Consider the following 17,515-nt stretch of genomic DNA (forward strand, 5'->3'; position numbering starts at 1 on the left):
CCTTTGCCCAGATGCGCGCGGGGAGGGAGCATTTTTGGCAACACTCGCCAGGTCGTGTAAAGAAACCCACGGACTAAAAGGCATCGGTTTCACATCGTTTGTACGATCGATGACCCCAGATCACATAAGGTCAGGTCATCAGGTCAGCCTTCAGGTCATGGAATTACGACGTTACCTGGTTGAGGTGGTCTTGGATTATTTCCGGCGCCAAGACATCAGTTTTCGTATTTTCTCATTTAAGTATAACGTTGCTTGCTGAGGTTACATCACCGACTTGACCCCAGATGACCTACATGAAAAAGTTTAGATATGCAAGTTGTGAGGCCTTGGGAGGTCACTAAGTCCGATAGGTTTCATTTCCCTGGGGAAGATTCCCTTACAGCTGAGGTCTTTCTGAAATTAGGGTTTCGTTTCATAAAGCGACTCCGTAACTTACAGCGGTTTTTGGTCTTGTATTGCAAGCGCATGTGAAGCGATGATGATAGTTTAAATCGTTGAATTTATTTATCTTGCAAGCAAGAACATAAGGGAGAAGGGGAAATAAATTTATCGCTTCACATGCGCATGCAATACAAGCCCAAAAACCGGCGTAAGTTACGGACTCGCTTTATGAAACGAGGCCTAGCCCTCGCCCTGGCAGGGGGGGGGGGTCGATGCGACCCCCCCCCAAGGTTTTTCGAAGATAGCGTAAAAACGGCGGCGCGCAGCGCCCCAAATTTGGCACAGCCTATGGGGCAACCTTTTTACATATGACCTGAAAATTTCAGGTCCGAGTGACCTTGGGTCAGGTCACCAGGTCAGAAAAACCGGTACAAGGTCATGGTCAAATTTCAATTTTCTTTTTGCACCTGTCCAACTCACATTTTTTGACTGATTTCCTTCAAACTTTCAGGATGTGCTAAGTTCACCGAGTTGTATAACATATAGTCCGGCTTTTTTGAGGTCACTGACCTGAGGTCAGTTAGAGGTCATTACGTCGTAATGTTAAGCCTATGGCAAAATACTAAATTCGGAAAATACTGGAGATATCCGCTTCGTTCTATCACTTTTGTGCTTTGAAACCACGGTACTTAACAGCAGGTCACTTGGTGCTTCTTTGTTTGGTGTACTTATCCATGGGTCAGGTCAAATGAGGTCAACTGAGGTCAAATGACGTTTTTGCCAATAACTTGGCACATAATGACACTAGAGCTTAAAAAGTGGTATCATTGTGTTTCTGGTGATCAGCCGAATTGAATGATATGCGATATGATGCAATTTGGTTAACTTGAACTTAATTTATTAATTTAAGTTTACTTAAAATTTAAGAAAAACTTTAAGTACACTTAAGCAAGCTAAAAAGTATATCATTCGACGCGCCTTGACGTGCTGAGTTCACTGGTGCTTTTCTTTTTGCTCTATCTTAATTAGATCAAAAGTTATAAGCGAAAAACTTTTGACATGCTTTTAGCGAAATTTTTACATTTATACCCCCCAAAATCCCCCTAAATATTGACCTAGAGCAACCAAATTTGCACAGGGGCGAGAACTCCAGAGGGCCCACCTACCTACCAAATTTGGTGTTTCTAGGTGCCATAGGAGCCAATCGCGAGGGGGGGGGGGTCGCATCGACCCCCCCCCCCTGCCAGGCCGTGTTATGAAAAATGCCCTGCCAGGGCGAGGGCTAGGACGTTTTATGGCCCTGCAAATGTTCCATTATGACCTCATGTGTCAATGGCCTGACCTCACTTGAAAAATCGGTTAGTGTTACAAGATATGGTTTGTATCAAAGCTCAATTGAACCGACCTAAACCGGCTAAAATCATCTCTCCAATAAAATTGAGTTTTTCCCTTTAATTCGACCCGACTGATCTATAAAAGACATTTTCATGCAAGTGAAAGGTAATTCAGGTATTATATTAAAAATTGAAGAAAAAAGTTAAATATTAATAATTATGGTTTGTCCTAACTGACAAAACGACCAGTGAAATTAATTAACTTATCGTGTGCAATCTGTATCTTGCATACAAATTTGCCTCATTGGCCTATTCCTCCTCCGCAAAATGTATCGGTGGCTAAAACCCAACAGCCCCTAGGAGGCAGCCAACTGTCCTCCGATTGGCTCGCTGGCATATGACGTCCATTCGCTGGGCGGGGCTTGCCGTTGGGAGCTAGACGTAACCACGGTCCGGGAGGTGTCGGGTACGACCTTCTCCTTCCCTGCGCGCACCATGGCTGGAGGAGGTCTGCTGCAGCTGCTGCTGCCGCTGCTGCTGCTGCACCTGCTGGCGGCTGGAGTCGGTCCAGCAGCCGGCTGTGAGCCGCGGCTGGACCGACCAATGCACGTGCTGCGTCGCGACCCGGCCGGTCTGGCCTGCTGGGGCACCGTGAGAGCGGTCACCTGCTGGGGGCACTGTCAGTCACACGAGGTGAGAGAGAGAGAGAGAGAGAGAGAGAGAGAGAGAGAGAGAGAGAGAGAGAGAGAGAGAGAGAGAGAGAGCGAGAGAGAGAGAGAGAGAGAGAGAGAGAGAGAGAGAGAGAGAGAGAGAGAGAGAGAGAGAGAGAGAGAGAGAGAGAGAGAGAGAGAGAGAGAGAGAGAGAGAGAGAGAGAGAGAGATGTGAGAAAGGTGGGCCATGGGAGAGGGCAGTGCAGCGTAGGTGTTGAGTTACCTATGTGGAAAAGGTCAAAGGGCTTTGGTTGCAAGTAATAAGAGAAATGGAGCTCTGAAATTCGCGAAAAGTACGTACATGAGCAGTATAACCGCCCCAATTTCAAAAACCTTCTATGGGACCCAAGGCAAGCATGTGATATAATGGCATATAATTAAGCATGTGCGAGCAGTGTGCAACCAATATATTATAAATTCTAGTCCTAAAAGTAAAGACGTAACGTCCATCTGTATGTAGTTATAACTTTGTCACTGCTCCTTGCATTTCATTAATTTCTGTTCGTGTCACATTCTTATTTTTCATATCGATGACAGGTCTCTTGCGATATTTTCTGCAGGTCTGATGCAGAGTAGGAATATTGTTTCAGACTGTACCAGAGATATGTTTGAAGTGGTTACAAACTACTGAATAACCACTAAGTTCTTTTGGGTTGTTTTCGCAGGCAAATGCACCAAACTCGAAGCAGTGTGCATTAAAAACTTTCAAGAGCAATTTACCTTCGATCGTTGTTCTGAATATGTAACTACGGCCACATCGGTGTTATGTGTATGAACTGTTTCCCTCGCTAGTTTCCAACTCTTTAGATGAAAAACAATGGAAGATTTTAAAAGTCAAAAGCATTGTTTTTTTTTTGTCGTGTAACAGATATATCTGTAGCCTATTGAGAGCCTATGACAGCCTATGAACAGATAACAGCCTATTGATATTAATGGATCAAAACTTTTGAGATTGAATCCGAAACATTGATAATCTCGTTGCTTTGTCTGTTTCGAGCGCCGTATTTACCTTGTCGCCATACAGGCTGGAAGCTGCCTGAAAGTGGTTGCATCAATCGAACGCTTATCTGTCAGGTTTTTGCCTCCCTGCATTTATTGAAGTGTTTCTCGATTGTTTGTGCCGGACGCCGGTGCTTGCCTTCAGGACATTGTGGGCTGAGTCCCGTCCGTCTACAAGTACGTACATACTCTATGATTAGACGTTCACCATAGAGAAACATGTATGAAAGTAAAACCGTTAGCAGAACGCATTTATGGTGATATTACGCACGCGCAGCCACTACAAATATGACTGATTCTGCGGCAAAATCGATCATGTATGTACTAAGGTCATAGGCGTAAATGCGGTACAAATATAACCGCCTTCCACCTTAGTACAATACACTTCTGATGGTGGAATAAACACTTCCAAATGCACCCACTCGCTAACACATGCGTACATAGGGGCTATTTACAGAACACTTCCCTTCTGATGCAGCCTAGATACCAGTCCTTACTCCTAGACCACCCACCACTATAGTGCCATCGTAATGGCAAATTCGCATTCTTGGATACATTCTGAAATATGCATTTTGATTTCTGGAATTGTTTTTCTCGCAGATTTTACTTCCATGAAAACTGACTATAATAAACGCAAATTCTTGCATATTGACGAAATAGCCGACTTTTTCATCTCATATTTATTGCACCTTCCAGTTGTGAAGCTGTCATTGTGCAGGCGATTAAAGTTGTAAACGACATTCTGATTATATCTAACAAGTAGTAGGACCTTGTTTATATTTTCTTCTACATTTGGGGATGTTGCTACTACAATTATCACAGCAAGTATAAAATATTTCAAAACCACCACTATATTTACCTGTTATTCTTACTATAAGCATAACTGTGTTGAATTTCCTCTTTCAAAATAAACGTTATTCCGCGGACTTCATGCAAGACCGTATGCTTTGATGGATCCAGTCAGAACCATAAAATCAAATCCCCTGTCATCCCCACTGAGCTCCCTTGATTGTCCGCCACTTCCGCATCATGCCCGAGCCACGCGCATGCCTAGCTCTCCTGGTAGTGATTGAGATTCAACCGGCCATATCAGTAGGCTGTCAGGATAAGATCGCGTGATCACTGGTGACTTATTTCACATAGGCAGCGGCTATACGCGAAGCGTGGCGGACTGTGCATTGTCTATTTTCCACGATATGAAATACTCAAAGAAGAAAATGGTCTTCCAAAGGTCTTGCCACGGTAGCCAGATCGACTGAAACATGGGTCGTGTCCCGTAAGCTTAAAATATTGAAAATGAAAACGTGAGATCGCAGGGGAATGATGACTGCACAGTGCACAATATTATAACAATGCACAATGTTATAAGTTATAACAATACACAAAGTTATAACAATACCTTCCTCGTTGTTAGAGGCTACTGACGCACTAATGAATAGTGTAATGAATGAATGAATGAATGAATGAATGAATGAATGAATGATATTTTCCATGCCTCTATTCATGTTTGCAGCATATGTCACGCACATGCTGAGTAATAACCATAGGCATCTTTGTTTTTTCCATGACATCGTTACCTATACCTAAGCCATCCATAGTCGAAAGAAAATGGAGTGATATCATTCTAAAAAAAATGACATCACGAGGCTCGACCAATGACGTAAACAAAATAATGATGCGTGAGGTGACGACTGACGAGGTCATTGCGCTTCTTTTTGTGCTGATGACGCGGCTCCCAGTTCCTCGTCTAACCTTGTTCCAGCTGTTCAGTTCCATATCCCGAGGCATCCCGTTCCGTATAACCGAACCGAGCAGTGCTGGGCGCCTGTGGCGGTCACTGGCAACTGTCACCGGCTGCCTGCCATAATGGTAACTGGACACTGGCTGCGAAGAAAGAAGGAATGTGTTTGTCACAGGAGATCCGGCTGTACTGTTCCGCCTGCATTGACCAGATTTTATGCATTTGTTTTTGTTATGCATTTGTTTATCCATGCGTATACATAAGTTAACTTTAGTTAACTTCAGATCATCTGCATCAATTCTCATTCAGTTATATTTTGAATTTCATTCAAACATAGGGGAAGTTGGGGGAACGCCGAATACTTTTTTTCTGACGCCCGTAGCACGCAAGGTAGACAACATAAGCTATTCTTGTTGGCGTCATTCGAGAGGCCAGTCTTTTGCCTTTCAAACATACCAGGCGCATTTGATGAATTCGCATACCGTTAAGCGCACAAACTAAAAATATCAAAGAAGTGACTTTTTCGGCGTTGCCCCGGACTGCGGGGAAAGCCGAAAATGGGAGAAATGATCTACGGGAATGCCGACATTGATGTTTTGCCACTTTATCTCAAACTTTATCCAGAATTTATCAAAGCTGACACGCGTTTTAAGAGCTTAAGGACGCTTGGTGCACACTGAAAGTTATAATTGTGTGATATAATAAGAAAATGCCAGGTAAATAATTCCTTATAGGTAACAGGCCGTTGTGTCGGTTGAAAGTGTAATTTGTGTGACTAAAAATTCGCGTTGCTATTCTACAGCAGTAAAGTCCACGTAGCGTGCTTTAACGTGCGTAATTGCACGTTTTCGGCATTACCCCAGCCAGCCATACTTTCATTTGCAGGCCCATAACTTTTCAACGTGCCGTAACGTATAAATTTCAAATAGGCAGCACACTTTGCAAAGACATGCTGAAGATTACTTGACCGAATTGGCCAGACAAACGGTATCATAATGAGTAAGAAATGCAGCTTCAAAGGCGCATGTAGTACAAGGAACGCGTACCTTGAAAACGCTCTTGGCGCCCTCACAGCCGAAGTATTCCGAATGACGACTCGTAACAAACATGCGATAATTGTAGTCACTTAAGCTTCAGAGCATCACTGACAGGTGGCATCCATGTCTTACGGTTTTCGAAATATCTCGAATTTCGGCTTTGCCCCAACTCCGGCATTGCCCCAACTTCCCCTATGGTGACCATAGCAATCAGTGGCTATTGCATGCGAGCTGACATTTAACAGCGTAACCAGAGAGTAGCAGTCTCCACAGCTAATGCAAACTAAACTTCACATACTCAAACACAAAATGCCGTTCCCCTGACAACGAACCAAAAGTCTTCCTGACCCGCCCGCCTTGGCTGCGGTCAGCAGGTCAGAGGTCGGGGGGACGTCGGCGGTCAGTTAGTTGGCCGACCCTTCCTAGCTGTCGCAATTGTCACAGGGCCACTTCATTCAGTGTGAACCGGGCAGATAGCTCGTTCAATCATCTCTGTACTGTTCCCCGTACCTCGCCCAGCGGAGAGACGTGTTCCCAGAAGAAATAGCCGTTCTGGTGACACGGGGTTATCATGGACAGCAGCTTACACGCTACGGCAGATATCTGCAATGTCACTGTTGGCGACGCTTTCGTTCGAATCTCCTTTCATGGTGTGGACTGTATTTAATCGCGCATCGCACAGCATTTGGTTGTTTGGTGACCGAGATCCAGGAGGAAAATGGTTTAATTGGAAAATTGGGAAAATAATTGTTATAACCTATCACGTTAGCCTAGTTAAGATACAACTAAATATTGGATACAGGATAGAGCGCCGGATGCCGACGACTAAGGAACCTCCTTCTTAGGAAGTATATTTGGACCTAATAAAAGAGCGCCGGATACCGACGGCAAAGGAACCCCCTTCTTAGGGCGTATGTTAGGGCCTAAATAAGAGAGCGCCGGATACCGACGACAAAGGAACCCCCTTCTCTGGGCGTATGTTAGGGCCTAAAATATGAGAGCGCCGGATACCGACGACAAAGGAACCCCCTTCTTAGAGAGTTTTAGGAATGTTTTAGGATGAAAAATGGATAGTCAGTAGACCTGGTCACCGGAACCGATACGCCTGCCGCATCTCCGTCGAATATCTCATCTGTGTGTAGACCGCGCACTGTTTCACTTCTCACTCGGGCTTCTCACACACTTTGTCTTCTAGTTCACTATATTTGGCGGACAAGGCAGCGAAACGTACCGGGAAGAGAGCTAGGGGCAGCGCAGTGTCCCCGTCGAAGTCGAAAGGTGAAGTGAGGACCGGGGGTGTTTACAACTAGCTTATATACAGCGACAGGGGGTGAAAACAAGACGCGTTGAGGACGGTCAGAGCACACAGAAAAGGCTAAAAATGGCCCGGGCGTCCAGCGCTCCACCCGGAAGACACACACGCTGGGCGCGCACGTGCGTGCCCCACACAATGGCCCGGACCTGGGCCGGTCCTACGCAAACAGGGAGCCGCCCTGCCGCGCCGGCCGGCCAGCCGGGTCAGAGGGGACGCCAGCGTCCCGCGACCGCGGACGGCGCTCGGCTCGGCGGCGCGGCGGCGGTTCGGCTCAGCAGCGCTGGGTCTCTCGCCCGTACCGCCTTGCATAGGTGCAATTTGTCGGCAACATCACTCCCCCCTGTGTTCGGCTTCACTGCGAACGTCGAACGCATACATTTGACCGACAAATTGAACAGCGCAAGCGAACAGTCAAGAAAGGTGATAACCGAAACGGGCGCGGGTAACGATCATTTCGAAGCTCCATACAAGCAAAACACGCACAGCATACCAGAAAGGTGCAAAGCGAGATAAAGCGGCCCCTAACACTCGCGCGCGGATACGGGATCCTTTCATATCCCGCTCCTCCGCTCACTGCTGCGCCGTCCCCACGTTCATTTGCACTCCTCTTCCAGGAAGCAGATCTTCGTCGCCGGTCGTTTGTACAGTCTTCCACTAGCGGTGCGGAGTTCTGCTGATCGGACCCTTCCATCAGCTGCAGGGAAGACTCGATTGACACGAGCCAGTGGCCAGGAGCCTCTGGACAGGGTCGGCTCAGCCATCAGAACCAGGTCTCCGACCTGTAGGCTTCGCTGATCCTGCCGCCATTTGCTTCGGGACATGAGGGTCGGCATGTACTCCTTCGTCCATCTTTTCCAGACATGCTCGGCCATGAGCTGCACGTGCTTCCATCGCCGCCGACTACACATGTCCCTTTCTCCCACTAGTCCCGGGGCGAGGTGCCTTGAGACGCCGCCCAGCAGAAAGTGGTTTGGTGTCAGGGCTTCTGGGTCTGCCGGCTCCGAGCTGACGTGCGTGAGGGGTCGGCTGTTGATCATGTGCTCCACCTCAGCAAATACTGTCACGAGCACTTCGTCTGTGAGAGTTTGGCGACCGACCACGACTTTGAGTGAGCTCTTGACCGATCTGACCATTCTCTCCCAGACGCCGCCCATGTGACTTGCAGCTGGAGGGTTGAACCGCCACTCAACTTCATACGTGCTGAGCTTCTCCGAGAGTGCCTTCTCCATAGCTCGAAGCTCTGACTTCATCTCCCGACAGCTTCCAACGAAGTTAGTGCCGTTGTCGGAGAAGATGACGGACGGCCTTCCTCTTCTTGCAAAGAGGCGTCGCAACGCCATGACGCAGCTGTCGGTGTCCAGACTGTGCACCACCTCCAGATGGACAGCTCTTGTCGTCATGCACGTGGCTAGCAGCCCGTACCGCTTTTCAGTCTTTCTGAAGCGCCTGACATACAGCGGCCCAAAGATGTCAATCCCCGTGCTGTTGAAGGGTCTTGAGATGTCAAATCTTTCTTTGGGCAGGCTGGCCATTTGTGGCGGCTTCGGCTGAGCTCGGAGCTGACGACAGGTGGGGCACTTGCGCAACAGCTGCTTCACAGCGGCTCGTCCCTTCACCACCCAGTACTTCTGCCGTACTTCGTTCAGCGTCTGCTCCACACCGGCGTGGCCGCACCTGACGTGTTCCTGCATGATCACGAGACGCGTGACTTCCGCACTCCGAGGTAGAATGATTGGGTGACGGGCGTCTTCTGCCACCGGCGCGTTTCCCAGCCTTCCACCTGCTCTCAGGAGGCCCAGCTCATCGCAGTACGGTGTCAGTGGCAGCAGGTCGCTTTTGGCCGGCAGGGCCTGTTGCAGACGCAGGCTGCGCGACTCTTCCGGATAGCTTGTCTCCTGCACTTGCCTTAAGGTCTCGACTTCAGCCTCCCTCAGCTCCTGAAGCGTCAAGGGCCCAACACGGCGGGTGCGGTCCCCCGGCGTGTGCACTGCTGCATTGTGAGCGAAGCGTCTCACCCGAGCCGCTACACGACGGTACTTCAGCCAGGAGGAGAACCTGCTCGGGTCCGGTTCTAGTTGTCGCTGACTTCTCGCTGCGCAGGCCAGTACGGTCGGCTTCACTTCTTCTGTCCCGTCGGTCAGCGGTAGAGACGTCTTTTCTGCTGGCCAGTATTTCTCGTCTTCGCAAAGAAAGGCTGGGCCGCTCAACCAGCGACTGTGAGTCGTGAGCTCGGAGGCGGCCAGCCCCCTTGAGCAGTCGTCCGCCGGGTTCAGTTTTCCTGGCACGTGTCGCCATGCACAGCCGGCAGTCAGCTCGTTGACCTCAGCCACTCGGTTCGCCACGAATGTGTGAAACCTTCGTGACTCGTTCGACAGGTACTGCAGTACCACGTTACTGTCCGTCCAGTAGACAGTTACGTCTGGCTTCACTGTGAGTTCTTTCACTGTTGCATCGGCGAGTCGTGCCCCGAGCACCGCTGCCTGCAGCTCCAGCCGCACGATTGACAGCTTCTTCAGCGGGGCTACCCGGTTTTTGGCGATGAGGAACCGGCACTGGTGAGTGTTGTCGTGACTAGTTGTCCTCATGTAAATCACGGCGCCAAACGCGACCTCGGAAGCATCACAGAACACATGCAGTTCTCGCGACTTGATGCTGTGTCCTGGCGCTGCACACCGTGGGATACTGATGGATGAAAGCCTGACTGACTCTCGGAGCCAATTCTGCCACTTTGTGAGTTCTGGTTCCGGCAGTGGTTCGTCCCAGGATAACTGTCGGCACCACAATTGCTGCATCAAGATCCGTGCTTGCACAGTGAACGGTGCGGCGATCCCCAGCGGGTCAAACACTGCGGCAGCTCGGCTCAAGACCCCACGTTTTGTCAGCGGCTCGCTTGCTTCGCGGAGACGAAACCCAAGCGTGTCTTCCTTCTCATTCCAGACGACGCCGAGGGCCTTCTCAGCCGCCGCAGCTGCTGTGCTCAGGCAGAGGCCTGTGTCTGGACCAGCCGCCTCACTGGACGGCGTTCCATTCAAAACATCTTCCTTGTTGCTCCTCCACTTGGTCAGCTGAAAACCTCCTTCCGCGAGAGCTCTTGTGGCTTCTTGCTTCAGTCGTCGCGCACTGTCTTCGCTTGCATCGGATAGCAGGAAATCGTCCATGTAGAAGCAGCTTTGTATGTGCTCGGATGTTTTCCCTGTTATTCCCGCTTGCGCTCTCCAGTGATCTTGCAGCGTCTTTCTGAGGACAAAGTTGGCCGTGGCTGGTGATGACCGTGCACCGAAGATCAGTACCTGCATTTGGTAGACGTCCGGAGGCCGGTTACTATCCAGATCTCGCCACAGGAAGCTGATGGAAGGCTGATCCCTTTCGACGATTTTGATCTGGTGATACATTTGTTTGATGTCAGCGGCGATTGCGACGGGACCTTCACGGAAACGGAGGAGGACACCCGGTAGGTTTTGTAGCAAATCTGGCCCCGTGAGCAGCTTTTCGTTCAGGGAGGCTTCTTGGTAGACGGCTGCAGCATCAAAAACAACTCGAACCTTGTCTGGCTTGTTGGGGTTCGTGACAGCATGATGGGGCAAGAACCATCGGCGATCGTTTGGCGCCGCCGCTTCCTCCGGGGAGAGCTTTCTGGCATGTCCCTCCGCGACGTAGGAGTCGATGATGTCCTGGTACTTCCCTGCGATCTCTGGAAGCTTCTCGAGCTTTCTCTCCGTTGCCTGTAGTCGCTGAATAGCCTGTCGCTTGTTGTTGGGGAATGTAGGACTTGTCTCCTTCCACAGCAGGCCGGTCTCGTATCGCTCTCCACTTTTGGTCGTGTTTCTTTCCAGCATCTGGAGTGCTTTCTTATCCTCCTCCGATCGTGACGTCGTTTCACTGTACTTTGTTCCAAATGCTTCTGTAGACCACCATTCGTTGACGGCAGCGCACAGCTCCACTTCGCTCTCACTCGATTGGCGTCTCAGAAACATGACCTGGCGCATGCTGCTGGGCACGATGTCAGACACGCAGCCCGTCAGGGTCCATCCTAGGTCTGTCTTCACAGCGGCCGGCTGATTCGGACGCCCGACACGCACCTCCTTCTGCAGCACTGCTTCAAGGACGTTTGCACCGATCAACAGCTTCACCTGCCCGCCATTATATTGCGGGAACTCCAGATCACGAAGGTGTTCAAACCTCTGAAGCTGACTCTTCGTCATTGAAGTCGCAGTCACATTCAACGCTGGCACAGACCACACTTCAGGAACGTTGATGCACTTCTTTGCCCCTGTGCCAAGGGGGCTGATCTTCAGTTTCACTCTCTCGGACGAACGCTGAGTGCCACTGGTCTCCACGTTTTGTATGCAGAGCGGGTGTCGTTCCCCGGCAACGCCCAGCTCCTCCAGAACATCCTCACGACACAGTGATGTCTGAGCTCCAGCATCCAGGAGTGCCAGAACGTCTGTCGAACCACGGGGCCCGTGAACACGCACAGCAACAATCTGTAGCAGTGTGTCTGTGTCCGTTTTTACCGAGGCCGCTACAAACGGCTGGTTCCCGGAACTACCTTCGGCTGAAGATTCAGGCGCTCCCGTGGTTGTCCCTGCTGACGACTGATCCCTCCTCGAGTTGCTCTGATCGGTTCCTGACCGACTTGATCCTCGGTGGAGAAGCGGATGGTGCGTGAGCTTGCATCCCTTCACATTGCACCGCCGAGACACTTTACAGCTTCTGCTCCAGTGGCCCTTCTTGAGGCATGAAAAGCAAAGACCTTCTTCATAGGCAACAGCGCTTCTTGCGTCTGGGGTCTTGGCCTTGAATTCTGAGCAGTCGCTCAGCCTGTGGTTACTGCTGCACACCACGCACACCGGCAGAGAGCGGGCCTCTGGTTCGGTTTCACCATTAGCTCCTGTCGCCAGCGCTGTTCGCCGAACAGGGCCGTCCCTTGAAGCAACTGTTGCACGTTTCCGTTCCGATGTTGAAGTCCCGGACTGGACAGCAGAGAAGCTCAGGATGCTGACTTGGACTTGGAGCCACTCGGTGAACGTCTCCAGAGTCGGTCTCGTCGGTCGCAGCCGGAACACTTCACGGCCCCACTCTCGGGCTAGCTCGCTCGGCAGCTTTTCGACCACTCTTCTCAAGTTTTCACTGCTTGACAGGTCACTCGCATAGCCGAGATTTCGCAGGACGGTGACTGTGTTATGGACGACCGCATAAAACTTCTCCATCGCTGGGAGGTCCATTAGTGACGGTGGCGAGGTCATGAACACATTTCGCAGGTGGGCCTGGATGATGTCTTCCTCTCGTCCGAACCTGTCTTGCAAAGTTTTCAAGGCCTCGTGATACAAGTCACCGTTGAATAACATGCCGTCAATGGCCTGGGCCGCGGGCCCTTCCACCGCGTTTTGAAGGTGAGCCATGCGCTCAGCATCCGACAGGGACGGCTGATCATGCACCAAGGCTTTGAAAAGACCAATCCAGCGCGGCCACTCACGTGCATTTCCACGGAACGTTGGCAGAGTCAGTCGCGGTATGCTCTTTACGAACGCTGATGGTCCTGCCAGGTCATTCCGTCGGGGTGAGGCTGGCGGTGGGATCCAGCTGTCACGAGCCAATCCGTCATTCTTGTGCACCCCATTCTCGCCTTGAGGAACACCGACAGCTCTGGGTGATGACGAGATGCAGCGGGGAACTTCGCCACCATTGGGTGCCGGCCGCTGCTCACCTGACGTATGACGGACGCCTCTTGTTACATCACAGTGGTTAGGCTCCACCTCCACTGGGATCTCGTCATCAAAGTCGTTTCTCCGCTCCCATTCAAGTTCATTTTCTGCAGCCCTCAGAAGTCTTGCCCTCTGTTGCGCTCGTTCCACCTCCTCTTCTAACTCCTTTTCCTCCATCATCCTCTTCTCTTCTTCCATCCTTTCTTCTTCTCTTCTCCTCTGAGCTGTTCTTTCTTCCTCCTGTTTTCTCAGCTGCCTTTCTCTGTCTTGCCTGGCTTTCAAATGCTTCAGCTCCAGGCTTTTCATCTCTGCCGTTATTACAGCTTCCCTGGACGCCGCTCTGGAAACTCCTGAAACACGGGATCCATTCACTCTACTCCCCCCGTGATGCAACTTTGATGGTGGTGGTCTGTCATCTGCTTGCGACGCCGCGCAGCAGCTCACTGGTCGGTGCGTAGTCGCCTCTTCAATTCTTTTCACCGTCTCGGCGTGCCGTGCCGTCAGTCGGGTGGCGTACTCTTCCGCTTCTTCCAGTTCGCAGACCTCCTGCACCTTCTCAACATAGGCGTCATTCGCCTCCATGAAACCATCCAGTGTCGCATTCAGGGTTTCGAGCCGCTTCTTAAGTTCTTCCTCGCTAGCTCGGCGCGCGATCTGAGCCTCCGCCGTGTTACAGGCACGAGTAAACGCGGCGGCCTTGCGCCCGCGCTGAAGTTTCAGGTGCTTCAACACGCATGCAGTGTCTCCAGCTTCCTCGCCGGCAGTGTCCTGACTCACCGTCGCCGTCTCTGTGTTCTCCGCCTGAGTCGAATCTTCCATCATCGGAATTTTCTTCTCGATCCGACTGGCACACACGAGGCACAGCTTGTAACCTACAATCAATCACTAAGTCGGCGACGGGCAGCCACAACGGACTTCAGTTCTCACTTCATGCCAGGACCATCCGGCCCGGAGGACCAGAAAATGTTGGCGACGCTTTCGTTCGAATCTCCTTTCATGGTGTGGACTGTATTTAATCGCGCATCGCACAGCATTTGGTTGTTTGGTGACCGAGATCCAGGAGGAAAATGGTTTAATTGGAAAATTGGGAAAATAATTGTTATAACCTATCACGTTAGCCTAGTTAAGATACAACTAAATATTGGATACAGGATAGAGCGCCGGATGCCGACGACTAAGGAACCTCCTTCTTAGGAAGTATATTTGGACCTAATAAAAGAGCGCCGGATACCGACGGCAAAGGAACCCCCTTCTTAGGGCGTATGTTAGGGCCTAAATAAGAGAGCGCCGGATACCGACGACAAAGGAACCCCCTTCTCTGGGCGTATGTTAGGGCCTAAAATATGAGAGCGCCGGATACCGACGACAAAGGAACCCCCTTCTTAGAGAGTTTTAGGAATGTTTTAGGATGAAAAATGGATAGTCAGTAGACCTGGTCACCGGAACCGATACGCCTGCCGCATCTCCGTCGAATATCTCATCTGTGTGTAGACCGCGCACTGTTTCACTTCTCACTCGGGCTTCTCACACACTTTGTCTTCTAGTTCACTATATTTGGCGGACAAGGCAGCGAAACGTACCGGGAAGAGAGCTAGGGGCAGCGCAGTGTCCCCGTCGAAGTCGAAAGGTGAAGTGAGGACCGGGGGTGTTTACAACTAGCTTATATACAGCGACAGGGGGTGAAAACAAGACGCGTTGAGGACGGTCAGAGCACACAGAAAAGGCTAAAAATGGCCCGGGCGTCCAGCGCTCCACCCGGAAGACACACACGCTGGGCGCGCACGTGCGTGCCCCACACAATGGCCCGGACCTGGGCCGGTCCTACGCAAACAGGGAGCCGCCCTGCCGCGCCGGCCGGCCAGCCGGGTCAGAGGGGACGCCAGCGTCCCGCGACCGCGGACGGCGCTCGGCTCGGCGGCGCGGCGGCGGTTCGGCTCAGCAGCGCTGGGTCTCTCGCCCGTACCGCCTTGCATAGGTGCAATTTGTCGGCAACAGTCACATTCGTGGCCGCAAGTAACTATAATTGCCTTCGGCAGTTTTTCATCACCTCAAGTTTGTACAGTCGCTGCTGAAGGTTCTCTTCCTGCCTGCCGTGCCACAGAACAGTACCACGAATATCCCGTCTCTGTGACTTAAGGTGCCCGGCCGGTGGTTCCCGGTCCCGCTGTACCACTATTGTACCATACCGCTGTACATACCAGTAACATATCATACCGTACCATCTGTGACCCGCCCGTCCCTCCCGCAGCTGCGGTGGTTCCCAAGCCGCCGTACCAGCACTGACCAGTGCCGTAGCCCGCGTAAGGTATTTTCGTACCCATGTGACCCACCCATCTCTCCCGCAGGTACCCGACTGGCGGTTCCCGTACCGTCGCTCCTACCACCCAGTCTGCATGCACGGCACAGTGCAGCTGCGGACGGTCACCCTGCCTCACTGTCAGCCGGGTGCCGCCGCCGGCACCGACCGGCACACCTTCCTGGACGCTGTGTCGTGCGGCTGTGCGCCCTGCCGCGGCGCCGTCGCCAGCTGCGAGGGCGTCCGCTACCGGGGCACCCGGCGCCGCTCGGCGCCCCAGCCGGCGCCCTGAGACGCCCCGGGCGCCGTCTGAGCGCCCGCGGGCGCCCGCGAGGGATACTCTGCCGGCGGCGGCTGCTGGCTGCGTTTCCGATGCGTTTCCAAGGCCAGTGGTTGGCGGTGGAGAATCAGTGATCTGTGTTGGAAATCAGGAAAGACGTTGTTTCGGATGGGCTTAGGCGATACGGACTCTAACCCGCGCACCGACGGGGGGGGGGGGCGGATATCCGCCCCCCCCTGAGGTTTTTCGCGAATAGCGGGAAAACCGCAGCGCGTAGCGCCGCGAAATTTGGTATGACTATTCCCTTATCAATTTTACACATGGTGTGCAAGTTTGAACCTCCTACCTTTCAAGGTCAGGTCACCAGGTCACTTTGAATGACCCAACCTCAAGTCACTTTTTTGCAGCTTTGTCACCGTGCCAGAGCTACAGTAGATGTCGGAGGCCTTTGAAAGTCGCAGGATGTTATTAGGTCATTAGTAGCTACAATTTGTATATCTCGGAATTTTGATATCGGTGACCTAAGGTCAGGTCAATTTCGCGACCTCCCCATTATAAGTCAATGGGGGAAAAATCAACTCCCTGTTTTTACCACTAAAACGGGTCGGAATGGCCCCATATACCATACATGACTTCATATACGATCAACCTTCACTACCTTGAGGTCTGTTTTGCTGTTGGGCAGCTGTGAGGTCATGTGACGTCATCAAAGGTCACCAAAGGTTTTTGGCCAATAACTCCATACAGGAACAAGATACAGACGCGTGGATGGTCTCATTGTGTTCAGCTCGTCAAGACGCATCGAATGATATACATGATGACCTCGAGGTCACGTGACCTGAGGTCAACCTTTGACCTTGACCTTTCGAGGTCAACATATATATCATTCGATGCGGATTGACGAGAGGATCACGATGATGCCCTTAGTTTGTTCCTATCTTGACTAATTCGAAAGTTATTCGAGAAAAACTCTCTCCATATTTAGCGCCGCCATTTTGACTTTTTCGACCCCTGTGACGTCATCTTTGACCTGACCTGAAAATGACCTCAGTAAAAATTGTAGATCTTGACCGTGCGTATCCGATGCCGTTTACCGCTTGTCGCTATCTTGCTTCGTTCTCGAGATCTCAGGGGGGGCGGTCATCCGCCCCCCCTCCCCCCGTCGGTACTAAGTTGGCGCAGACCCCCGTCGGTGCGCGGGCTAAAGCTTGATGTGTTTGCCATGACATTGGCAGTCGAAAACGGAGCCTAACATCACGATCATTGGAATTGTGTGAATTAAATGGGCGCTGCAATTACCTGGTGAGACACCTCCGCTCTCACCTGGTGAGAGCAATTACACCTCCGCTGAGGTGTAAGCTCATTTGAAGATGTGCACTTAGGTAAATGGGCCGCTTTTTCATATTGTTTCACTTACATAGGAATTCATGCACTCGAAAACAACAATCATTTTTCTCGACTATTTCAAAATAGCATTTTCATGCCCTTAACGTGCGTTCATTTATCTATGTATTGTTTTTTAATGTCCCAATATCTGAGGGGCGTATGGATCTCAATCATACTAGCCAAATATGTATATTTCACGCTGCTGCCGTGTCGATAAAACAATGCGCGGCGCTGGAAGTAAAAGGAGGCCACTGTGGGGAGACGAGCTGGGCCGGTGCCAGTAAAATACCGAACTTGGCGAACCTTGGTACTCTTTTAACCCGGCAGTTG

General features: G+C 51.2%; 1 protein-coding gene across 1 annotated transcript; it reads left to right on the forward strand.

The window, feature by feature from the left end:
* The first annotated feature begins 2,207 nt into the window (after window positions 1-2,207).
* LOC122393992 (thyrostimulin beta-5 subunit-like) lies at window positions 2,208-15,998 on the forward strand. The gene is made up of 2 exons (XM_043390516.1): window positions 2,208-2,408; window positions 15,569-15,998. The coding sequence occupies exons 1-2, from the start codon at window positions 2,211-2,213 to the stop codon at window positions 15,809-15,811; spliced, it is 441 nt and encodes a 146-aa protein (XP_043246451.1). The 5' UTR covers window positions 2,208-2,210; the 3' UTR covers window positions 15,812-15,998.
* Window positions 15,999-17,515: the final 1,517 nt, after the last annotated feature.

This window comes from Amphibalanus amphitrite, unplaced genomic scaffold, assembly GCF_019059575.1.
Source record: "Amphibalanus amphitrite isolate SeventyFive unplaced genomic scaffold, NRLGWU_Aamphi_draft 000567F_arrow, whole genome shotgun sequence".
NCBI classification, from domain to species: Eukaryota; Metazoa; Arthropoda; class Thecostraca; order Balanomorpha; family Balanidae; genus Amphibalanus; species Amphibalanus amphitrite.